This window comes from Peromyscus leucopus, chromosome 3 (assembly GCF_004664715.2).
Source record: "Peromyscus leucopus breed LL Stock chromosome 3, UCI_PerLeu_2.1, whole genome shotgun sequence".
Lineage (NCBI taxonomy): Eukaryota > Metazoa > Chordata > Mammalia > Rodentia > Cricetidae > Peromyscus > Peromyscus leucopus.
Genome location: NC_051065.1, coordinates 141,708,704 through 141,728,101, shown reverse-complemented (window position 1 = coordinate 141,728,101; position 19,398 = coordinate 141,708,704). Strand labels below are relative to the sequence as shown.

The window sequence follows — 19,398 nt, the reverse complement described above, 5'->3', positions numbered from 1 at the left end:
AAAAGAAACCCCATGAGTGTTGCCTAAAATTAAATCTAAAAAGTATATAGAGATCACTTCTAATGCTTTTACAGGTAGCTCTTCAAAAGGACAAGGAGCATATATTTTATTTACAAATTCCACATGTTCCACAAATAAGATTTTACTCATCCCTGGTTATACAGCTCAACTGTCTAAACTTTAATTAATCAGCTTTTATTGGCTATTTCTCAACCACTGAATATTTTAACTAACCTCATGTATAGGTTAGCATATGAAGGATAGTGATGCACTGGGAATGAAAACCAACCTAACTTGAGAGAAAAAAAAATATTGCATAGGGGTGTGACTATGGAGAGGGTATAATGAAAGAATGAGAACCTTTAAAATGAGGTTCTGGAGGATGGAGTATAGTAAACGGAAAATGAGCATGAATGGGACATACGTACCTTGCAGATCGAAATTGTAGATAGAATGGTTTAGTGTGCTCCTTTGGCTGAGTTTCTTTGCTTAAAAAATAAAAAGTAAACAGGTAAATAAATCCAATTCCAATGAAACATAACAGTAATACTGAGTGCTGGCGCCTCTGTCTCTAGAGAACACAAGCCAGGAAAAGTCTGCCTAGGAGAGAAGCCAGGAGTATGGGTGGCCACTGCTGGTAGGGGCCTGATCCAGAGAGTTGGTGCAGTGACTTGTCTGTCCCTGAGACTGTAGGAGATGCTCTTCCTGCTGATGCCTGGTCAAATTACACGTGTCTTGTTAGGGTTTCTATTGCCGTGAAGAGTCACCATGAACATGGCGGTAACTCTTATAAGGGAAAAACATTTAATTGGGGTGGCTTACATTTTCAGAGGTTCAGTCCATTATCATCACAGAGGGAGCATGGCAGTGAGAAGGGCAGACATGGTGCTGGCTACATCTTGATATATAGGCAAAAGGAAGTAGTCTGAGACACCGGGTGGTGTCTTGAGCATATGCGAGGCCTCAAAGCCAACCTCCATAGTGACACTTCCTCCAACAAGACCACACCTACTCCAAAAAGACCACACCTCTAATAGTGCCATTTCCTTTGGGGGCCATTTTCTTTCAAACCACCACAACATCTATCCAATTGTGCCTTGCAGCATTAGCAAAATAAGGAATTTTATCTTGTCCTTTATATAAAAAAATGGAGACTTTCTCATTCCAGGTTTTTCAGGCACTGTCAAACATTACCCAGGTTCCTTTGTATTTATGATTGCCAAAACCTCATTATTTAAGTTTGTATTTTTCTTCAATGTAACAAAAAAATTTAAAAATAACAATGTGAGCAGGCTTGAGATGGATCTAAGAAGGAAAATGACAACAAGTTGAAACAAGAAAGTTTTAAAAGTATTTCTTCTGGATAATACAGTGACCAAGGAATGCATACATAATTACATGTTCCTCAAATTCCCTTAGAGGCTGGAAGGGATTAAATCAGAAGTACAGTCAGTAGAAGTGAGATTATTTTAAAGTTTTCTTTCTTTTTTTCTTTTTTCATTTATTTTTTTTCTCATACATCTCCAATGAAACTTCCCCTCCCTCCACTCCTCCTAGTCCTTGCCACCTCCCTCTCCCCTAAACAGCCCTCTCTCCTCTCAGAAAAAGGCAGGCCTCTCAGGAACGTCAGCCCAATGAGGCACAAGATACAATAAGACCAGGCACAAACCCTAAGGCTTAATGAGGCAACCCAGTAGGAGGAAAAGGGTTTGGAGAGTGGGCAAAAAAGTCAGAAACACCCCCACTCTCACTGTCAGGAGTCCCACAAAAACATCAAGCCAATAATCATAACATATATACAGAGGACCCAGCGCAGCTTCATGCAGACTCCACAATTGTCAGTCAGTCTCTGTGAGCCTACATGAGCCCTGCTAAATTGATTCTGGAGGCTAGGCTCTCCCAGTGTCCTCCACCCCTCTGGCTCCCACAATTCCTCCTCCCACTCTTCTGTGGGGTTCTCTGAGCTCTGGGGGAGGTACCAGAAGGAGACCTCTAACATGGACAATATCTCTGCCTGATGTTTGTCTGTCTCTGTGTGTGCTCCCATCAGCTGCATGAGGAAGGCTCTCTGATGAAGACTGTGCTAGGCACCAATCTCTGAGTATAGCAGAACACCATTACGAACCATTTTTTATTGATTTTATCCCCCCCCCTTTTTTCTTTTTCTTTTTTTCTTTGCTGCTGGTGTTTGGTTTTACCCTAGGTCTCTGGGCTATCCAGACTCCAATTCCTGATCATCCAGGCAGTGTTGAGCATGGGCTCCCTCTTGTGGTGTAAACCTCAAATTAGACCAGTCATTGGCCTGCTTCCTTGGTTAATCCATAGAACCCATCTTTATGGAAGATGTCTCTTGTACTTTATAAGAGTTTTGATGTAATTATGTCTTAAGCTTTGTTGTGCATGTGGGGTTGAGTTAATTATCACTAGGAAACTTTCTCCCAAATTATGCTGTGTTTCATATGCCAAAAATAAACTACAAAGTGTCAGACTCCCAAAGTTAGAACCAACACTGGCTACTGAGTTGTGTTGAACTGAACCGAATTTCCTCCTTTCCTCTCCTGGATCAACAATCTGATGGCTGTAGTGTTTGTGAGACACCCAGTCACCCCCCTATCCCCTACCTCCTATCCCCACCCCCTATACCACACACACACACACACACACACACACACACACACACACACACACACACAATTTCTTCTTTTGGACCTTTTTTAGCACAGTTAATCATGGCAGCAGAAGCCATGCTGAGGATAGCACTGTAGACTGACTGAGATAAGCAGGCTCACAATAAAGCTCTGGGCAAGTCAATGTGGCCTGGCCATACAGATAGCAGAGAAGTCACTAGGCTATTAACCACCTCTACTATTAGCCCTCTGGGCAGAAAACAGGTTAAATACATCTCTCTTTTTGAAGATGCAACCCTACATGTTTAACATTCCTGGTTTCTCTAGTGCTTCCATGAGTACAAGTATCTACATCTCTCCCTTTTCATTTTTTAAAGAGAAAATTGTTGCTGTTAATAGAGGACAAAATTGGATATGTTGCCCACATGGCTAGTCTAATACAGGCAAGCATAAGACAACTATAACAATGGTTAACAGAAGACTGAGGAAGGAGAAATCCATCTTAACCATGATGGTCATTCAAAGGGCATTTGAGAGAATTTTTATCTCTTTATGCATACCATTAATTTGACCATCAATAGTATGTGAAAAACATGACACATTAAAGCAACACATGCCAGGAAATTCTTGATGACCAAAATTATGTTTGAGCAACAAATAATCTACAGTAGCTCTGCTTTTTAAAACTGTGGTTTTCAATTCATCCATCTCTTTATTAATTTCTCTTCATTTATTTTATGCTGTAAATTACTTACCCCATTCTAGCTGCTAAACAAGAGATCTCCTTTTCCAGGACACATCCCCATCACCTTTCTACCAGTAGGACCACCTCAAGGATACTATCATTTTCTATCAGTGTCACAGGTGAGGTGAGTAAATGAGTCTTTATATCTGTGCTTTTGGGAGACATTATTAGTTTTTTTTTAACCATTTATAAATTCATAATGGAGGATAAAAATATTTGTGCATGGTTTCATTTCTAATGATGGACGGAACTAAAACTCTCATCCAAGCCTGGTTCCTTCCTAAAGACATTGGATTGTCAAACAACCTTACAGGATGAGACTGAAGCTCAGACAATGACAGGTCAATGATGGGCTAGAGCACACATTGATCCTATCCTTAAGTAAGGACCAAGAAAGCAGACATGGGAGTGGGGAATGGTCACTGGAACTCCATGGACACATTGAATATATCTCCTTTTTCTGGTTTTTCTTAGTTCTGCATTTTCAGCTAGCTTATCAAAACAGGATTATTTGTCTATAGGAAAATAAGTCACATATCATCTGTTTTTACCTGCCTGAGTGACCCTAACTAACTAATTTGCAAGGCATATTTGTGGCCCCCAAACTTTCTTCACTGCTTAGATGGCTGTGAGGGGCACCCTGCAGGCAGGGAAGTGAACCACAAAGAGGTGCAAATGAAAACTCAGATCAGATTGACTTCATCAACCTGGATCAAACCTCAGAGAGTCTGATGCCAGCTGGTTTATTGCTGGCACCCTTAAACCCAGTATAACTTGGAAAAATGTTTCCTGGTGTAATACAATCTCTAGTGCATAAGAAAGCATGAGTACATTGAAACTCAACTCTGGTTACATGTTATTTCTTCCAAGAAGATGGGTTCTAGAGATAGGCTACTTGTATTATCTTAAAGGCCTAAGGAAGGGTCTGGCCCAGTCTTGGTCATACAGGCAGTTTAGAGATCATTTGGTTTATTAGCCATCTTTGTTCCTGGCTGTGGGAGCTTGGGTTAGCCTCTGGCTGTACAGTTAATGTATGGATCATTTTGTAGTTGGAAGTTTTCCTATGTCCCACCTGGCCCCCAGCTGCTGAGAACCAAATAAATACACAGAGGCTTATATTAATTACAAACTGTATGGCCATTAGCTCAGGTTTATTATTAACTAGCTCTTACATTTAAATTAACTCATAATTCTTATTTATGTTTAGCCATGTGGCTTGGTACCTTTTCTCAGTTCTGCCTTGTCATCTTGCTTCCTCTGTGTCTGGCTGGTGACTCCTGACTCAGCCTTCCTCTTCCCAGAATTCTCCTTGTCTGCTTATCCTGTCTATACTTCCTGCCTGGCTACTGGCCAATCATCATTTTATTTATTAACCAATGAGAGCAACATATATTCACAGCATACAGAACAATATTCCACAGCATCATTTAGATTACTAGCCACTTCCAGTCCTGGTTGTGGGAGCTTCGGGAATCCCTGGTTGTAATGGTTGTTTCGATTACTAGTTACCTCCCATCCTGGTTGTAGGAGCTTGATATGACCTGGTCCAACAGATAATACAGATGACTAAGCTAGGAATCACTTCCAATTCCCAGATTTCTGGATAGGAGAACAGGTTTTATGTCAATTCCTTTGAGAGGACAATCCTGTGTGCTTAACATTCCTGGTTTCTCTGGAGAAATGTGAGTGAAAGGACATTCGTGCTGTATTTCCAACAAGGCTGGATTTCCAAAATAACTATAGTCATTTTCTGCATAGACATTAGGTGGCAGTCTAGATCCATTTATCAACGTTTTTGTAGCTTTAATTGTCATAGAAAAACCAGTAACACATTAAAAACAAAAGTAAACAAAATTTCAAATGTATCAAAGACTTTAATGTAAGACTGCAAGTTTAAATGTTAAAAGAACTAAACACCTTTCAAGTGAAAGTACAAAGAGTCAATAAATGCATGAAAAAATGTCTTGTAAAAATATAAGGAAGAAACACTTCAAGACAAAAAAAAAAAAAACCCACAGGCAACAGCCTTCTATAGGATTCTAACAGTGCAGGAAATCACAGTTAGAATTAACAAATGAAATCAAAAAATCAAAAGCTTCTACATAGCCAGCAATGACCAGAATGAGGAGACAGCTTAGAGAGAAGGAGAAAGTCTTTGCTAATTACTTATTCAGTGACAAGTATGCACATGAAAGTTCCTGGAAAGGATCTCACCTGCCTAGACTAAAACTTAAAAAGATTATGTAGAGGGTGAAATGTTTCAGATCCAGAGCTGTATCTTCACAACTCAAGTAGTAATTTCTGCACACCCATACTATGATGTAACTATTCACAATTGCTGAGTTACACAATCAACCTATGTCTGTGAATAGATGGACACACACACACACACACACAAGTATTATTTAGCTATAAAGAAAAAGAAATCATGCTATTTTCAGGAAAATAACAGACAGAAATAAAACTAAAAAACAAAGAGAGAACATGTGTAAGAGTGTCTTTAAAAGGGGACAAGCCCTGTATTCTCCCCTCCCTGGATCTGTTCCTTGCTGGCTGAGTCAAGAGCTTGGGCATAGTTGGCTGAAGATTTGTCAACACAGAAACTACCACAGATTATACTGCCTAAAATGTATCACACACAGAATTGCTATGATGGCTAGTTGTCTGTACCCAGGATAAAATATGTTGCATTATTTTGTGACCTATGTACTTTAATTTATTTTTTACTCATGGCTTTGTCTTTTTATTAATCCCTTCCTTGTATGTCTGTGGTGGTATTGTGTTCCCCAAAATATTGTGCACCCTAATAAACTTATCTGGGGTCAGAGACAGAACAGCCACTAGATACAAAGGCTAGAAAATGGTGGCACTCACACCTTTAATCCTAACACTCCAGAGATAGAAATCCCTCTGGATCTCTGTGAGCTCAAGGCCACATTGGAAATGGCCAGGCATGGTGACACATGCCTTTAATCCCAGAAAGCGAGCCTTTAATCCCAGGGAGTCGTGGTAGAAAGCAGAAAGTATATAAGGCAAGAGAACGAGAAACTAGAAGCATTTGGCTGGTTAAGCTTTTAGGTTTTGAGCAGCACAGTTCAGCTGAGAGCCATTCGGAAATGAGGACACAGAGGCCTCCAGTCTGAGGAAACAAGATCAGCTAAGAAGTTGGCCAGGTGAGGTAGCTGTGGCTTGTTCTGTTTCTCTGATCTTCTAGTATTTACCCAAATACTTGACTCAGGTTTGATTTTATTAATAAGTACCTTTAAGACTCCTGCTACATATGTCAGCCTGTCTAATGTGCTCATAAGTCACCCTATGATTTCATATGTACTTAAAAATTTGTCAGCAAGGAGATGAGTGAGTCAAAATGTTTTCTTTCTTTCCTTTAAATAGTGTAACTCCCAAAGCCCCCAAATCACTTCCCATGCTTGATGACACATTGAGGGATACTTCTCTCGGATGCAATTCAAAATACATATGCCCTTTTTCCTAATCAACAACCAGCCGAGTTTGTATCATTTTGACTTATCTTGGAATTCTTTACTGCAACCAGAGACTCTCAGCTGCACCCAAGTAAAGGCCCTTAAGACTTGTCAGACTGCACCATCAAGAGTATTGATCCCTGTTTCCCAGGCCACTGTCTGAAGGGTGACTCTTAGGGACATGAAAAGGGACCCAGGATAAGGGCAATAGGAAGATATTAGACTTCCCACCAGACTGCAGCTCAGGGGAACCTGATTCTTCCTTAGGGTCCCCACCGTACTGCCTATTGGTGCCTGTGTTGGGGCCAGAATTCTTCAAATCCCTGCCACTCTGTTGTCTGTTTGGACCTCTCATTACTAGGATATTTAAGAGACTTAGTGATTCTGAAAGTCTGGACTGGAAAGATTAACAATCACTAAAGTTTTTTTTTTTTCCTTTTTTCTTTTACTTGTTTTCCTTTCACTCAATCACTTAACTTTCAATGTTACAAAAAAGATGCAAAGCATGGGACAGAGCTTCTGCAAAGAGTATACATGTATATACAGTCAGGGAAAATTTATACTGGAAAGAATTAGATGGGCAAAAAACTTGTTCAAGATGATTGACATAGGGGAAAATGGGGTTCAGTTCTTCTGAAGTAAAAAGCAGAAGCAACAGAGATAGCCAATGTGAACTAATGGGAAAATCCCAGAGGGCATTATGGAGGAGGTCAGCTAATGGCTTAGATGTCTGCTTTCCCAGTGTGTGCTGAAGTTAGGCAGAGGCCCTTTTTCTTTCTTAATGACTGAATCCTAAAGGAATGGCTTCCAAGTCTTTGACAGAGACATTCCTAGGGTATACATCTGGAAACAGGCAGAAGATTTATATCTCAAAGGGATATAGAAAGAATTCATAAGCAAGTCTTCAAATGTATATGTTTTTAAAATCATGAAGGTCAGCGAGCTTTAGTCTGGGAGAAAACTGTCTAAAATTTAGTTAACTTCAAAGGAAGGTTACTACACACACACACACACACACACACACACACACACACACATACACATACACACACACACACACCACACACACACACACACACACACACACACACACACACGTTTTTCATGCCATTATGACTCAATTGAGTTTAAACTGTGCCTCCAGAGAGGTAGATATGACAAAATTTTGGTGAAAATATACTTATGGGAAAGGTATGTTTGATCTCATCAATGTTTTCCTGTTTTTTGTAAGAGCACAACCTGCTGTGGCTGGGAATGAATGCATGGTCTCACCTGAGTTCTAAGCTGTGCTTTCACCCATCTTGTGGGTGCTAAAGGGAAATGAAAAGTATCAGTGAGGACTTTGCTGTTGGGACTGTGAAATGTGAACAAGTAGCACGCTTTCTCCCAGGCTTCCAGTTCTCTCTCACATATCCTGCTCCCAACTCTGCTGATTACATCATATTAAAGTTTTAGCATACGTTCCTGGGATTTCCTCCTTGCTTCAGGTATGTTTAACTACTTCTGGTTGAAGTTTCGAAACATATAGCTAATATAATTTGTTCTTGGGGAAATAACTCCCTTTTAAGGCATGTTTGTAGTTTTTTTATTTTATAAATATGGGTGTCATACCTTCATGCATGTGCATACCTGGTGCCCCAGGTGACTACAAGATAGCATGACATAGCTTGGGTCAGGAAATGCAGAGGATTATGAGCCACCATGTGTGTTCTGGGAATTGAACTCAAATCCTCCGGAAAAGCAGCCAGTATTCTTAACTACTGAGCCATCTCTCCAACCTCTCTTAAGGCAATTTTAATGAAAACAAAATTAGCCAGAGTACATAAGAAAGCAAGGTTTCATTTTATTTGACTCATTATTCCCAAATCTACAGAAATTCATGGCAGATCAAACTAAGGACACCATCAACTCCAGCTCTGTATGGGAACTTTCAGGTATGGTAATTTTTCACAATGAATCTTTTCTGGAAATCTGAGTCACAAACAAGTGACTGTGGTCTGGTCAGTGTTTGCCAGCTCTTCTGCAGAGTACCACAATTAGGAGATAGCATGCAATGAAATTTTCTCATTTTAAGCTTTAGATATTTTGATATTTGGTATGTATTGACTGTTTCTGTTTGTTTGTTTTTCATGGACTGAATCAATGGGGTATGGACTTGCTTAAATACTGACTTGATACAATGGTAGTATTAAAGAGTCATTCATAGCCACACAAGAGGAAACAGTGAAAAGCATATCTTAGCCCCATACTCTAATTACAGGCTCTATAATGCTAGAGTTCTAGGCACATAAGCAGAAAATCACTTGGTGCATTGCCTGGATTTCATTGTGTGAGCATCAGTGGTCTTAGAGGAGGTTGGGTCCAGAAACTTTGAAGATTAGTTCATTCTAGAGTTATAACTGACTTTTCTCAGGTTCAATAATTGGTTCATTTGATGAATCACATTCCTAGAGTATCAATACAGATTTTAAAGAATTTTCACAAGCTATTTTTATCTTTTTTGTGGATGTATTTTTCTTTCATTTTTAATTAATTAATTTATTTTACATCCCAAACGCAACCCCCCTTCACCCCTCTTCTCTCACTCTCTCCCCCCTCCCCTCTGTCCCCCCTCAGTCTGCTTTTCTTCCATAATAGCTCAGAAAGGGGCTGGCCTCCCATGGGCTTCAGCAAAGCATTGCATATCAAGCTGCCATAAGACCAAGCACCTCCCCCTGTATTCAGGTTGGGCAAGGCAATCCAGCATGACAAATAGATTACCAAGAGTCAGTCAAAGTACAAGAGACTGCCCCTGTTCCCATTGCAGGGACTCCCACATATAGACCAAGCTACACATCTGTCACATATATGCAGAGGGCCTATGTTGGTCCCATGTAGGCTCCCTGGTTGTTGGTTCAGACTCTGTGAGTCCCCATGAGCCAGGCTATGATTTCTGTGGGTTTTCCTGTGATGTTTTGGACCCCCTCCCCCAGTTTCCTACAACCCTTTCTCCATCTCAGCAGAGCTCCCTGAGCTGAACCAGTGTTTGGCCGTGGGTCTCTGAATCTGCCTCCATCAGTCACTGGATGAAGGCTCTCCGATGACAACTGGGGTAGTCACCAATCCAATCACAGGGGTTGTCCAGTTCAGGCTATGCATCTACTGCTGTCAGGAGTCTAGCTAGGGCCATCCTTGTAGATTCATGGATGTTTCCCTTGCATCAGGCTTCTACCCAACTCTGTAAAGCCCCCCACCTTTCCAGTCATCTCTCTCATTACTGTCCCCTTTGCCCACCCCCTAGCATGATCCCTCAAGTTCCCATGTCCACCCTCCCCCAGCCCAACCAGGAGATACCTTTTATTTCTTCTTCCCAGGGAGATCCATGGTCTTAACCTTGGGCCCTCCTGTTATCTAACCTCTATGGGTCAATGGATTGCAGCATGATTATCCATTACTTTACAATTATAGGAAAAGATCTTCATCAACCCCACATCCAACAAAGGGTTGATCTCTAAAATATATAAAGAACTCAATAAATTAGACAATAAGGAACAAAATAATCCAATTAAAAATGGGGTACTGACCTAAACAGAGAATTCTCAACAGAAGAATACTCCCATTGTGTAAATGTACTACATTTTCTTCATCCATTCTTCAGTTGAGGGACATCAAGGTTTTTTTCCAGGTTCTGGCTATTGTGAATAATGCTGCTATGAACATAGCTGAGCAAGTGTCCTTGTGGTATGATTGAGCATCCTTTGGGTATATGCTCCAGAGTGGTATAGCTGGGTCTTGAGGTAGATCCATTTCCAATTTTCTGAGAAACCATCATACTGATTTCCAAAGTGGCTGTACAAGTTTGCACTCTGACCAGCAATTGAGGAAGGTTCCCTTTGCTCCACATCCTGGTCAGAATTAGCTGTCATCTGTGGTTTTGATCTTATCCATTCTGACAGGCATAAGATGCATAAGATGAAATCTCAGAGTTGTTTTGATTTGCATTTCTCTGATGGCTAAGGATGTTAAACATTTCTTTAGGTGTTTCTCTGCCATTTGAGATTTTTGTGTTGAGAATTCTCTAATTATATCTGTACCCCATTTTTAAATTGTGTTATTTGCTTTTTGATATCTAGTTTCTTCAGTTCTTTATATGTTTTGGAAATCAAGCCTCTGTCAGATGTGGGGTTGGTGAAAATCTTTTCCTATTCTGTAGGCTGCCATTTCATCCTGTTGACAGTGTCCTTTGCCTTGCAGAAGCTCTTCAGTTTTGCTATGGAGTTTTGTGTGTGTGCTATTGGTGTTCTATCCTGGAAGTTGTCTCCTGTGCCAATGCATTCTAAGCTATTTCCTACTTTCTCTTCCAAGAGGTTCAGTGTAACTTGATTTACATTGATGTTTTTGATCACTTGGACCTGAGTTTTGGTGTTGGTTTTTGTTTGTTTGTTTGTTTGTTTGTTTGTTTGCTGACTTGTTTTTGAGTTTCACTATGTAGCACTGGCTGGTCTAGAACTTGCTATGTAGACCAGGTGCTGGCTTCAAATTCAGGAATCTGCCTGACTCTGCCTCCTGAATGTTTGAATTATTTTTCGGTTTATATTAAAGACCTTACTTACTTCTTCCTTACTTCTTTGTTTGTGATACTACAGTTAAATTTAGTACCCCATACATGCTAAGCAGGCACTGTACTAATGAATTATGTAGCCAACCTAGTTACTTTTATTTAAGAACTAATTTGGCCAGTCATATGCCTGGAAACCACCTCTTTGGAAATAAAGGCAGGAGAATTAGAAGTTCAAGGCCTGTCTAATATTGTGTAATGAGACTCTGTCTTACAAAACCAAGGGCTGGGAATGTAGCCCACTGGTAAAGTACTTATATAGCGTGGAAAGTGCTGGGTTAGAGCATTAGGATCACAACATTTTAGAAAATAAAAGATGACTTTGAACCCCTCTAAAGTTATTTTATTTCATTTACTTGTAAGTTTTTGGTAATGTGTTTACATATATTTTAAGCTTTACAGTTGGAAACATACATTCATAAAAGCTTATGGGCATGTCTATTCCTCAGCACAAAATCTTTTAGAATTATTGCTTTATTCATTTTTACTAAAATATACTTCCAAAAATTAATAAATGCTGATATTGCATTCTCTCCCACACAGCTTTTTTCTCTTTATGATGATGAATGAAGAGCCTATAACTCATTCTACCCTAAATGTGAACTCCCAGCAGAAGTGCAAAGCAAAGAACAAAGTTAAGAATACATTTCATTCAACTGAATTATCATTCATTGAGCAGAGGGAAAAATACCGAAAACATAGTAAGAAGCAAAAAAACACAGCAGAAGACATCTCTGGTGAAGGTATGATATTGTATTTGATGAATAAGGAGAGATTGTTGAAAAATTAAGGTTAGGATTAAGGTTTGTTAAGTACTAGCGAGATACAAAAAGTGGCAAAAAGGTTTACTTCCTGAATTTAGTTAGAAATATGTGGAGACCTAAAAAGGCTTCCTAGTGAGATCTGAGCTTGCTTGACCCAGCAGGGATGCATTAGAAATTTGCTTGACCACATGCATGGTTACAAGGTAATTGGAAGGGTCTACATTTGGCTGAGCTAGGGGGATATCTTTTGCTCCACCCTTTGGCATTCCTATAAATAGAAGAGACAGGAGGGGCTGGTGGGTAGTGATCCAGGCCCTCCTGAGGCTATCATGAGTTTCTATCTGTTTCTCTCCCCTCTATCCCTCTAATATCTCTTATCTCTCTCTCCTCTAGAGTACCCTGTTGGAAAATGTGGGAGCTGATCTCCCAGCTGGGTTCCCACAGAAATACATAAGTTAAAATGAAGTACCAGTTTAATCTATATCATAAGAAAGACCAAATGGTCAATACCATAACAATTTAAAGAGTAATATGGATAGTTTAGACGTTATACTAAGTGAGAGCTGTTTGAGCCTTGAATGGAAAAATGAACTTTTGACAAGTGAAAAAGGTTGGAACTGAATTCCCTAGCTACAATGTTTTAGGAACTAAAGTGTAAAATAACTACAGGGTGTAGCTCTCCAGGGCACTGGGTTTGGGAGTCTTGTTCTCGGTACTGAGAATTTAGTTGGGCTGGTGGGTTTCTGGACAAGGGTAATGTGTAGCGGAGACTCAAGTCTTTATTCTCATTATATCCTGAAACAAACAAAAGATGAATGTATTTCCTTCAGACTTGGAATTCCAAACAAGTTGGATATAAACAAAGATAAAATTTTGTTAAGGTTTCTTGTAGTTAATATAGTTACAGGTTATAGCGTATTTGTGGAATATTCCTCTAATTTTAACAGGCTTGTCTTTTCCAGACCTAAATATCTGGAAGATCCAAGGTTAGATAAAGGAAGGGAGTTTAGGAATTTAGGAATTTGCAGAAGCAATTCACAGATATATATATATATATATATATATATATATATTCCAATACATATATCTGAGCTTGAGTGGCTAAGTGCTGGGAACCATAACGCCCCCTTCATTCAGTCCTACCTTATTTCTTTAAAGACAGGGATATTCCCAGTGAAGGATACTGTTAAAGCAGAGAAAGTAGAAAGTGAATTAAGTTTTCCATAGCAATTCAGGTAATCTGAAAACTAACCCCAAATGAAAAGAAAACAAAAGCCTATTGCAATGAAGCATAAGCCTTTGACACTTGCTTCTATAGAACGTTTGCTTGGAGTCTATTGATTTTTGTTGATTTCTCCTAATGGGAAATTGCATCCAGTCAGCAGTGAGTATTTGGAATAGAATATTGGCAGCAAAGCAAAACAAAACAAAAGAATAGAGTAAGAGGGCACTGAAGTATGGCACTGCAGATCAAGGTGAGGTTAGAGTCTGTCATGGATGGGAATTAGCCCCAAGCCATTTGCCTGCAGAGAGAAGGTAGAATCCATGGTTAGCCTGTGCTAACCAGCCAGGTGAAGTGGGAAATGCTGGCAGTGGGGCCACCCCTCATTCTGAGCTCCATTACTAAGTCTCCTCCTGGCACTGTCAACCATGACATATGTTCATTAGATTAAAGAAAAGAGTCATGAAATATGGAAGGGAAAAAGACTGATCAAATGATGCTCCTCTGGCTTCCTAATTCAGGATGCAATCACCTTTACAGGGAAGAATTCAGAGCTAGACCAATCTTTTCCCATTTAGGTTTCAAATTGTATTCTTTTTTAGTTCTCCCCATACAACCTCTTTAGGATTAAGAGGGTGATAGAGAGTAGGGTTTGGAGACCAAATATAGGAATTACAGGCTCAGTTCTATTAATTGATTATTTCAGCCATAAATGCTACATAAAAAGCTTTTTACTTCAGTTCCTGCATTATACAAACTGTGAATTATTCACTGATATTTTTGGCTTATTTTTCAACTGTGGTATTTGTGTTTCCTACACTGACTACTGAACTCTGTTTTAAATTAAGGACATTGAAACTAGTTCCATGGAATATCTCAGGCACATTAGTTTGTCCTGTGATCTTTAGTAAGTAAATATATTTCTGTTGTTCAGGAATTTTGCTAACATGTCATTATTTGCTTTAACCCTTGGGTGAAAAATATTTAACAGACTTGCTATGAGAATCAGAAGTAAATGAGCATTGGGATGCTCTTATGATGAAAGCAGCCCATGGCACAACCCTGTCTGTTCCATCACCTCACTCCCATTGCCAGCTGCTTTTGATCTCTCTTTGGTTTCTCTTTCTCAGAGAATTTCTCACCTTCTCCATGGAGGCTCATCTCTAGTGTGCTTGGTGCCATATGCCTTCTCCTGATGGCTGTAGCCATAGCGGTGAGCGTTTCCATGACACACTGTGAGTGTTCCGAGTGCTTCTCCCCTTTCTCCTTTGGGGCAGACTTGCAGCAACTTACCAAAGTTCCTCCTTACCTGTGGGCACAGGTGGAGTGCTTGTCTGCTATGTGTGAGATATTGGGTTGGTTCCTGAGTACCATCACTAGAAAACAGCAACCAAAATAAAACAAGACTTCCTTTTAAACATTTTCTCTAACATTGCTTATCATTATTCTAGAACAGAGGTTTTTATTAAGTTTGTTGATGTGTCAAAATAAAAGAAAGAGGCCGGGCGTTGGTGGCGCACGCCTTTAATCCCAGCACTTGGGAGGCAGAGGCAGGCGGATCTCTGTGAGTTCGAGGCCAGCCTGGGCTACCAAGTGAGCTCCAGGAAAGGCGCAAAGCTACACAGAGAAACCCTGTCTCGAAAAAACCAAAAAAAAAAAAAAAAAAAAAAAAAAAAAAAAAAAAAAAAAAAAAAAAAAAAAAAAAAAAAAAAAAAATAAATAAATAAAAGAAAGAGCCAGGCGGTCACGGTGCATGCCTTTAATGCCAGCACTTGGGAGGCAGAGGCAGGTGGATCTCTGTGAGTTCAAGGCCAGCCTGGTTTAATGCTGGTCTACAGTTGCAGGACAGGCCCCAAAGGTACTCAGAGAAACCCTGTATATAAAAAACTGAAAATAAAATAAAATAAAGCACTAATTATTATGTGGACATTTTTGTAGTATCTTCTGAAAGAACATGTTCCATGATCCAGCAAAGAGGTAAGTGCTTGTTTCCTAGCCTTTGTGGGCAGATTCTATCAGGAAAACAATTTCATTGTTTGTATTAACTCCATGAATAGTAGACAGTCTTCAAAAGCAAGATACTTCAGCATAACTAAGAAAAGATTTGACATGGTCCCAGAAATTTAACAACTAACATTAATATGGAACAGAGGTTTTTGTATAACAAACTGTAACAAAATATTTCTATTGTTGGTGTTATTATGTACCTCTGTATACAGCATAAACAATCTTGCAAGATTCCGTGGTTTTGTGTGGGAATAGGATTAATGTGAGAACAAATTTTGAAAGAGCAACTTCTCAACAAAAAGCAGAATCCAATGATTATGTAAAGGGGTGTTTCCACTCCAAGTGCAGTAGACTTAGGCAAACTAACAGTTCAGCAATGAGGATGGATAGGTCTCAGCAGATGTATGTTCTATGAAGTAGAAAAGGTCTGAAAGTTCAGATAAAAATAGGGCCAAAAATATGTGTTTCCATTTCACAGATTTATTACAACCATTTTAGTTATCTTTATAGACTATTGTTACAGTATATTAAGTGTGCATGCTCTGTGTTTTAAACAAGTGAAAAGCAAAACTAGAGTCTATGACCTCTTCAGTAGAGTGACAGACACTCCTTCCCTAGGACCTCATTATCCCTGTCCAGAGAACTGGGTCTGGTTCAGATGCAATTGTTATTACTTCTCCAAGGAAATGCTAAGTTGGAGAGAGAGTCAGCGTGCCTGCTTGTCTCTCAATTCCAGTCTCATAAGGATAAGCAAAGAGGAGATGGTAAGTTGCTGCAAATGTGAGTCACAAGGTATGAGATCCCCAAAGGGATTAACTGGGTTAAACTGACTACCAGTCACACTTGCTTAAATTTAGCACTAGATCAATGGCTGAAGGATGAAACTGTTCTATCTTTTGCTTCAGTTTTTATGTGCAAAACATAGGGTAGATCTATGTATTGTGTGAAAAAGAGAGAGAGAGTAAAATAATATTTGGAATTTCATTCATGAAAAATATATTGAAGCTGGGCCTGGTGGCATCGGCCTGTAATCCCATCTTCTTGGGAATCCAAGGCTAGAGCATTAAATATTCAAGGCTACAGAGTGAGTTGAAAGAAAGCCTGGACAACTTAACAAGCCCCCCCTAAAAAAAAAAGACTATACGGGGTTGAAGCATGTAACTCAGTGATAAAACAGTTCTCATACATGTAGGACCTAAAGTTCAATCCTCAGCACTACCAATAAATAAATAGACAGACAGACAGATAGACACGTGTGTAATGAATTCAGAGGGAAACTTGTTTTCAGTAATATCTCAGCCAGAGAGATAGGAAAAACAAAACAAAACAACCCTGCATAGTCTAACACAAAGATGGCACAGGCATCTTGGTCTAGAATACCAAGTGACAATGTAAATAATTTTTTTCTAACTCTGGCAATTATGTCAGCATCAAGTTAAATTGTCTACTGTGTGTTTCCCCAGTAGAGGGTCTCTTCATTATATATATGAAGGTACCAGAGTAAAGTTAGTCTCCAAAAAAACTATGCAGACGCTTTTAAAAATATCCTCATTTTCTTTCATCTCAAACCAACACTATCCTTTTACTCACTTAGTTTTTTTTTTACTTTTTAATTTATTTTTCTTAACTTTTACTCAATTTGTTTATTTTTGAATCTCCAATGGGAGCAGAAAATTTTTACTTTTCATTGCTGAGGTCTGTCTCATAATACAGCATCATTTAGAGAGGCTGCAGACTTCAGACACAGAATAAATATATACAGAGGGAGCTGACCCTTTCAAAGGCACTTCCATAGCGCTGATGAAAAGATAATGATGGGAACCTTATGTGTTTGTGTTTTCTCACTTTCAGGATTTTTTCAGTTTGAAGTCTTTCTTTTGGGTTGGAATTTACTATGATGAAACTGTGAGAAAGTGGCAGTGGGAAAACCATTCTGTTCTACCCTATGAGATGTAAGTATCCACACTGAATCAGGAGTTTAATTTAGTTATGGTGTGAATGAAGGGCTCTGGGTACAATTTCAGCAGCATTATAGAACTGAGGAGACAGTCTTTTTTACCCATCCATGTTCAGAAGAAAGATGCATTACTTTATTCTTTCATCGAGTTTCCGCTGAAAATTTTCTTAGGAACTTCTCCAATAAACTAAAGAAACTGTGTGGCATAAACAAAAGGCTTTTTATTTTCTTTTTATAGTTTCCCAGCTAGAAGTCTTAGCCTAATACGTCAGCAGGTCTGAAGCCCTCCTCAGCTTAGAGCTAGCCCTCCTTTCTCTGTCCTTTCACCAATTCCGCTTCTGAAGATGCCAAGTTGCACTGGGGCTCACCCTAAAACCTCATTTTAATTCACTTCTTTCTTAAGGACTCCACCTCCAAACAGATTCTGAACACTGGAGGTAAGGATTTGGGGTAGCATAATAAACACTCTGCCCTCTTGCTCCCCCAGTGCAAAAGTATTTGCACACTGTTCTAAAAGCACCAAGGAGATCTATTCTATCCCAACACTAATTTTCAGTCGACTAGAGATCTGACTCACCCCAAGGGAAACCTTCTCTCCAGTGTGAATCTGTGGATCCAAGCATGATTTGTCTATGAGATTTGAAAGTGGGACAGACATGTGGCACATTTTCCTCATTCTGGAAAGAAGAAGCAGAAACAAATGCATATTGAACGCCAGGCAAACTAGAAACTTTTGGGGAGGCAAAGTTCACTGGTGTTTGTTTTGTTTTACTTTAACAGTTGCTTTTATTCTCTACTTAACTTTTAAAACACTGCAAGAACTCAGTAACAAAACCAATAGCAAACAGTGTCTATAGTCCTCTGTTTACCCATCACTTCATAAAAAATGCCAGCAGGGGGAGATGCTCCTAGAGCTGAACCTAAACACGTTTCCCTGGCAGATGAACATTATCCTCACATACTTGTCTTGAAACCTTATTTCCTGATTTGAATCCACCACTTCTCCTCCCCATCAGGAAGGAACTTTCCTAGCAGTTTACCAGAAGAGAGACCAACATTCAGGAAATGATATCATTAACTAGATGATCAGGCAACTCCTATTTGACTGAAGATAAGTTGACATACCTTCATTTAACACAAAGTTCTTTAGTTGTAAGTCTCAAGAACAACCCTCCTTAGTTCAGCATTCTGTCCCCTGGCCTGTCAGACCAATGACTGCATTATATAGGATTAATATCATCTTCAATATGTCATTAATGTCCTCCAGGGCTTTAATATTCCACTCACCATGAGACTAAACACTATAGTGCCTAAGTGTATATTTATACCACTGGGAACTTTTAATTAGGTGAGTTATCCACAGTCTGTTTTGCTCTATTTTTTTAAAATTATGGATCTAATGCAGGGCCCCGATCTTGCCAGCATCATGCTCCCTCACTGAGTTACACCTCTTAGCCCTATTCACAGGCTCATATTTTAAAAAATTTATCATTTTAACCTGACAATCAATTGACAATCCTTTCCCATCGACTCTTTCTTCTTAGTTGAAATATTAATTAATATTTACAATTGCATACTGGTTTGATAACTTTGCAGTTTACTAACATTTTACCAATATGAATTATGGGTTATGGAAATCACACAGATTGAATTTTTTAAATTTTATATGAAGGGTAACAGTTTTGTAGTCTCATGGGGAGTTGAATGCCATGTAATTTCTTGATAACAGTGGACTTTCTTTCATTTTAGGTTTTATGATCTTGATACTAATATGCAATACTTCTGTGCATCTTATAAATCAAAAGGAACTTATTTGGCTGAAAAATGTACAAATAAATTGGCATATATTTGCAAGAAGTACCATATTTAATCCTACGAGGTCACAGAAGATATGAAAATGAAACATTTCTTATCAAATGTTTTTCCTTGGGTGCTTATTTTCTGGAGAAAACCTTGCAAATGTTTGCCTTTGCTTGAATAAATTCTATTCAAATCCA

The 19,398-nt window shown here is 39.2% G+C and overlaps 1 protein-coding gene across 2 annotated transcripts; it reads left to right on the top strand.

Moving 5' to 3' along the window:
* The first annotated feature begins 8,122 nt into the window (after positions 1 to 8,122).
* LOC114701459 (killer cell lectin-like receptor subfamily E member 1) lies at positions 8,123 to 19,398 on the top strand. Of its 2 annotated transcripts, XM_037204084.1 has the most exons (8): positions 8,124 to 8,341; positions 8,728 to 8,788; positions 11,995 to 12,194; positions 14,568 to 14,672; positions 15,376 to 15,414; positions 16,063 to 16,208; positions 17,296 to 17,396; positions 19,151 to 19,398. In XM_037204084.1, the coding sequence occupies exons 2-8, from the start codon at positions 8,775 to 8,777 to the stop codon at positions 19,269 to 19,271; spliced, it is 726 nt and encodes a 241-aa protein (XP_037059979.1). In that variant the 5' UTR covers positions 8,124 to 8,341; positions 8,728 to 8,774; the 3' UTR covers positions 19,272 to 19,398. The 2 variants fall into 2 exon arrangements, with proteins under 2 accessions (XP_028737401.1, XP_037059979.1); XM_028881568.2 differs by lacking the exon at positions 8,728 to 8,788 and having other exon boundaries at positions 8,123 to 8,341.

What these genes read in the sequence shown, in the direction of transcription:
- LOC114701459 (XM_037204084.1), top strand. An exon ending in GAGCGTTTCCATGACACACT is followed by an intron (nt 14,673 to 15,375) that starts GTGAGTGTTCCG and finishes ACATTTTTGTAG; the next exon opens with TATCTTCTGAAAGAACATGT. An exon ending in TCTGTTCTACCCTATGAGAT is followed by an intron (nt 17,397 to 19,150) that starts GTAAGTATCCAC and finishes CTTTCATTTTAG; the next exon opens with GTTTTATGATCTTGATACTA.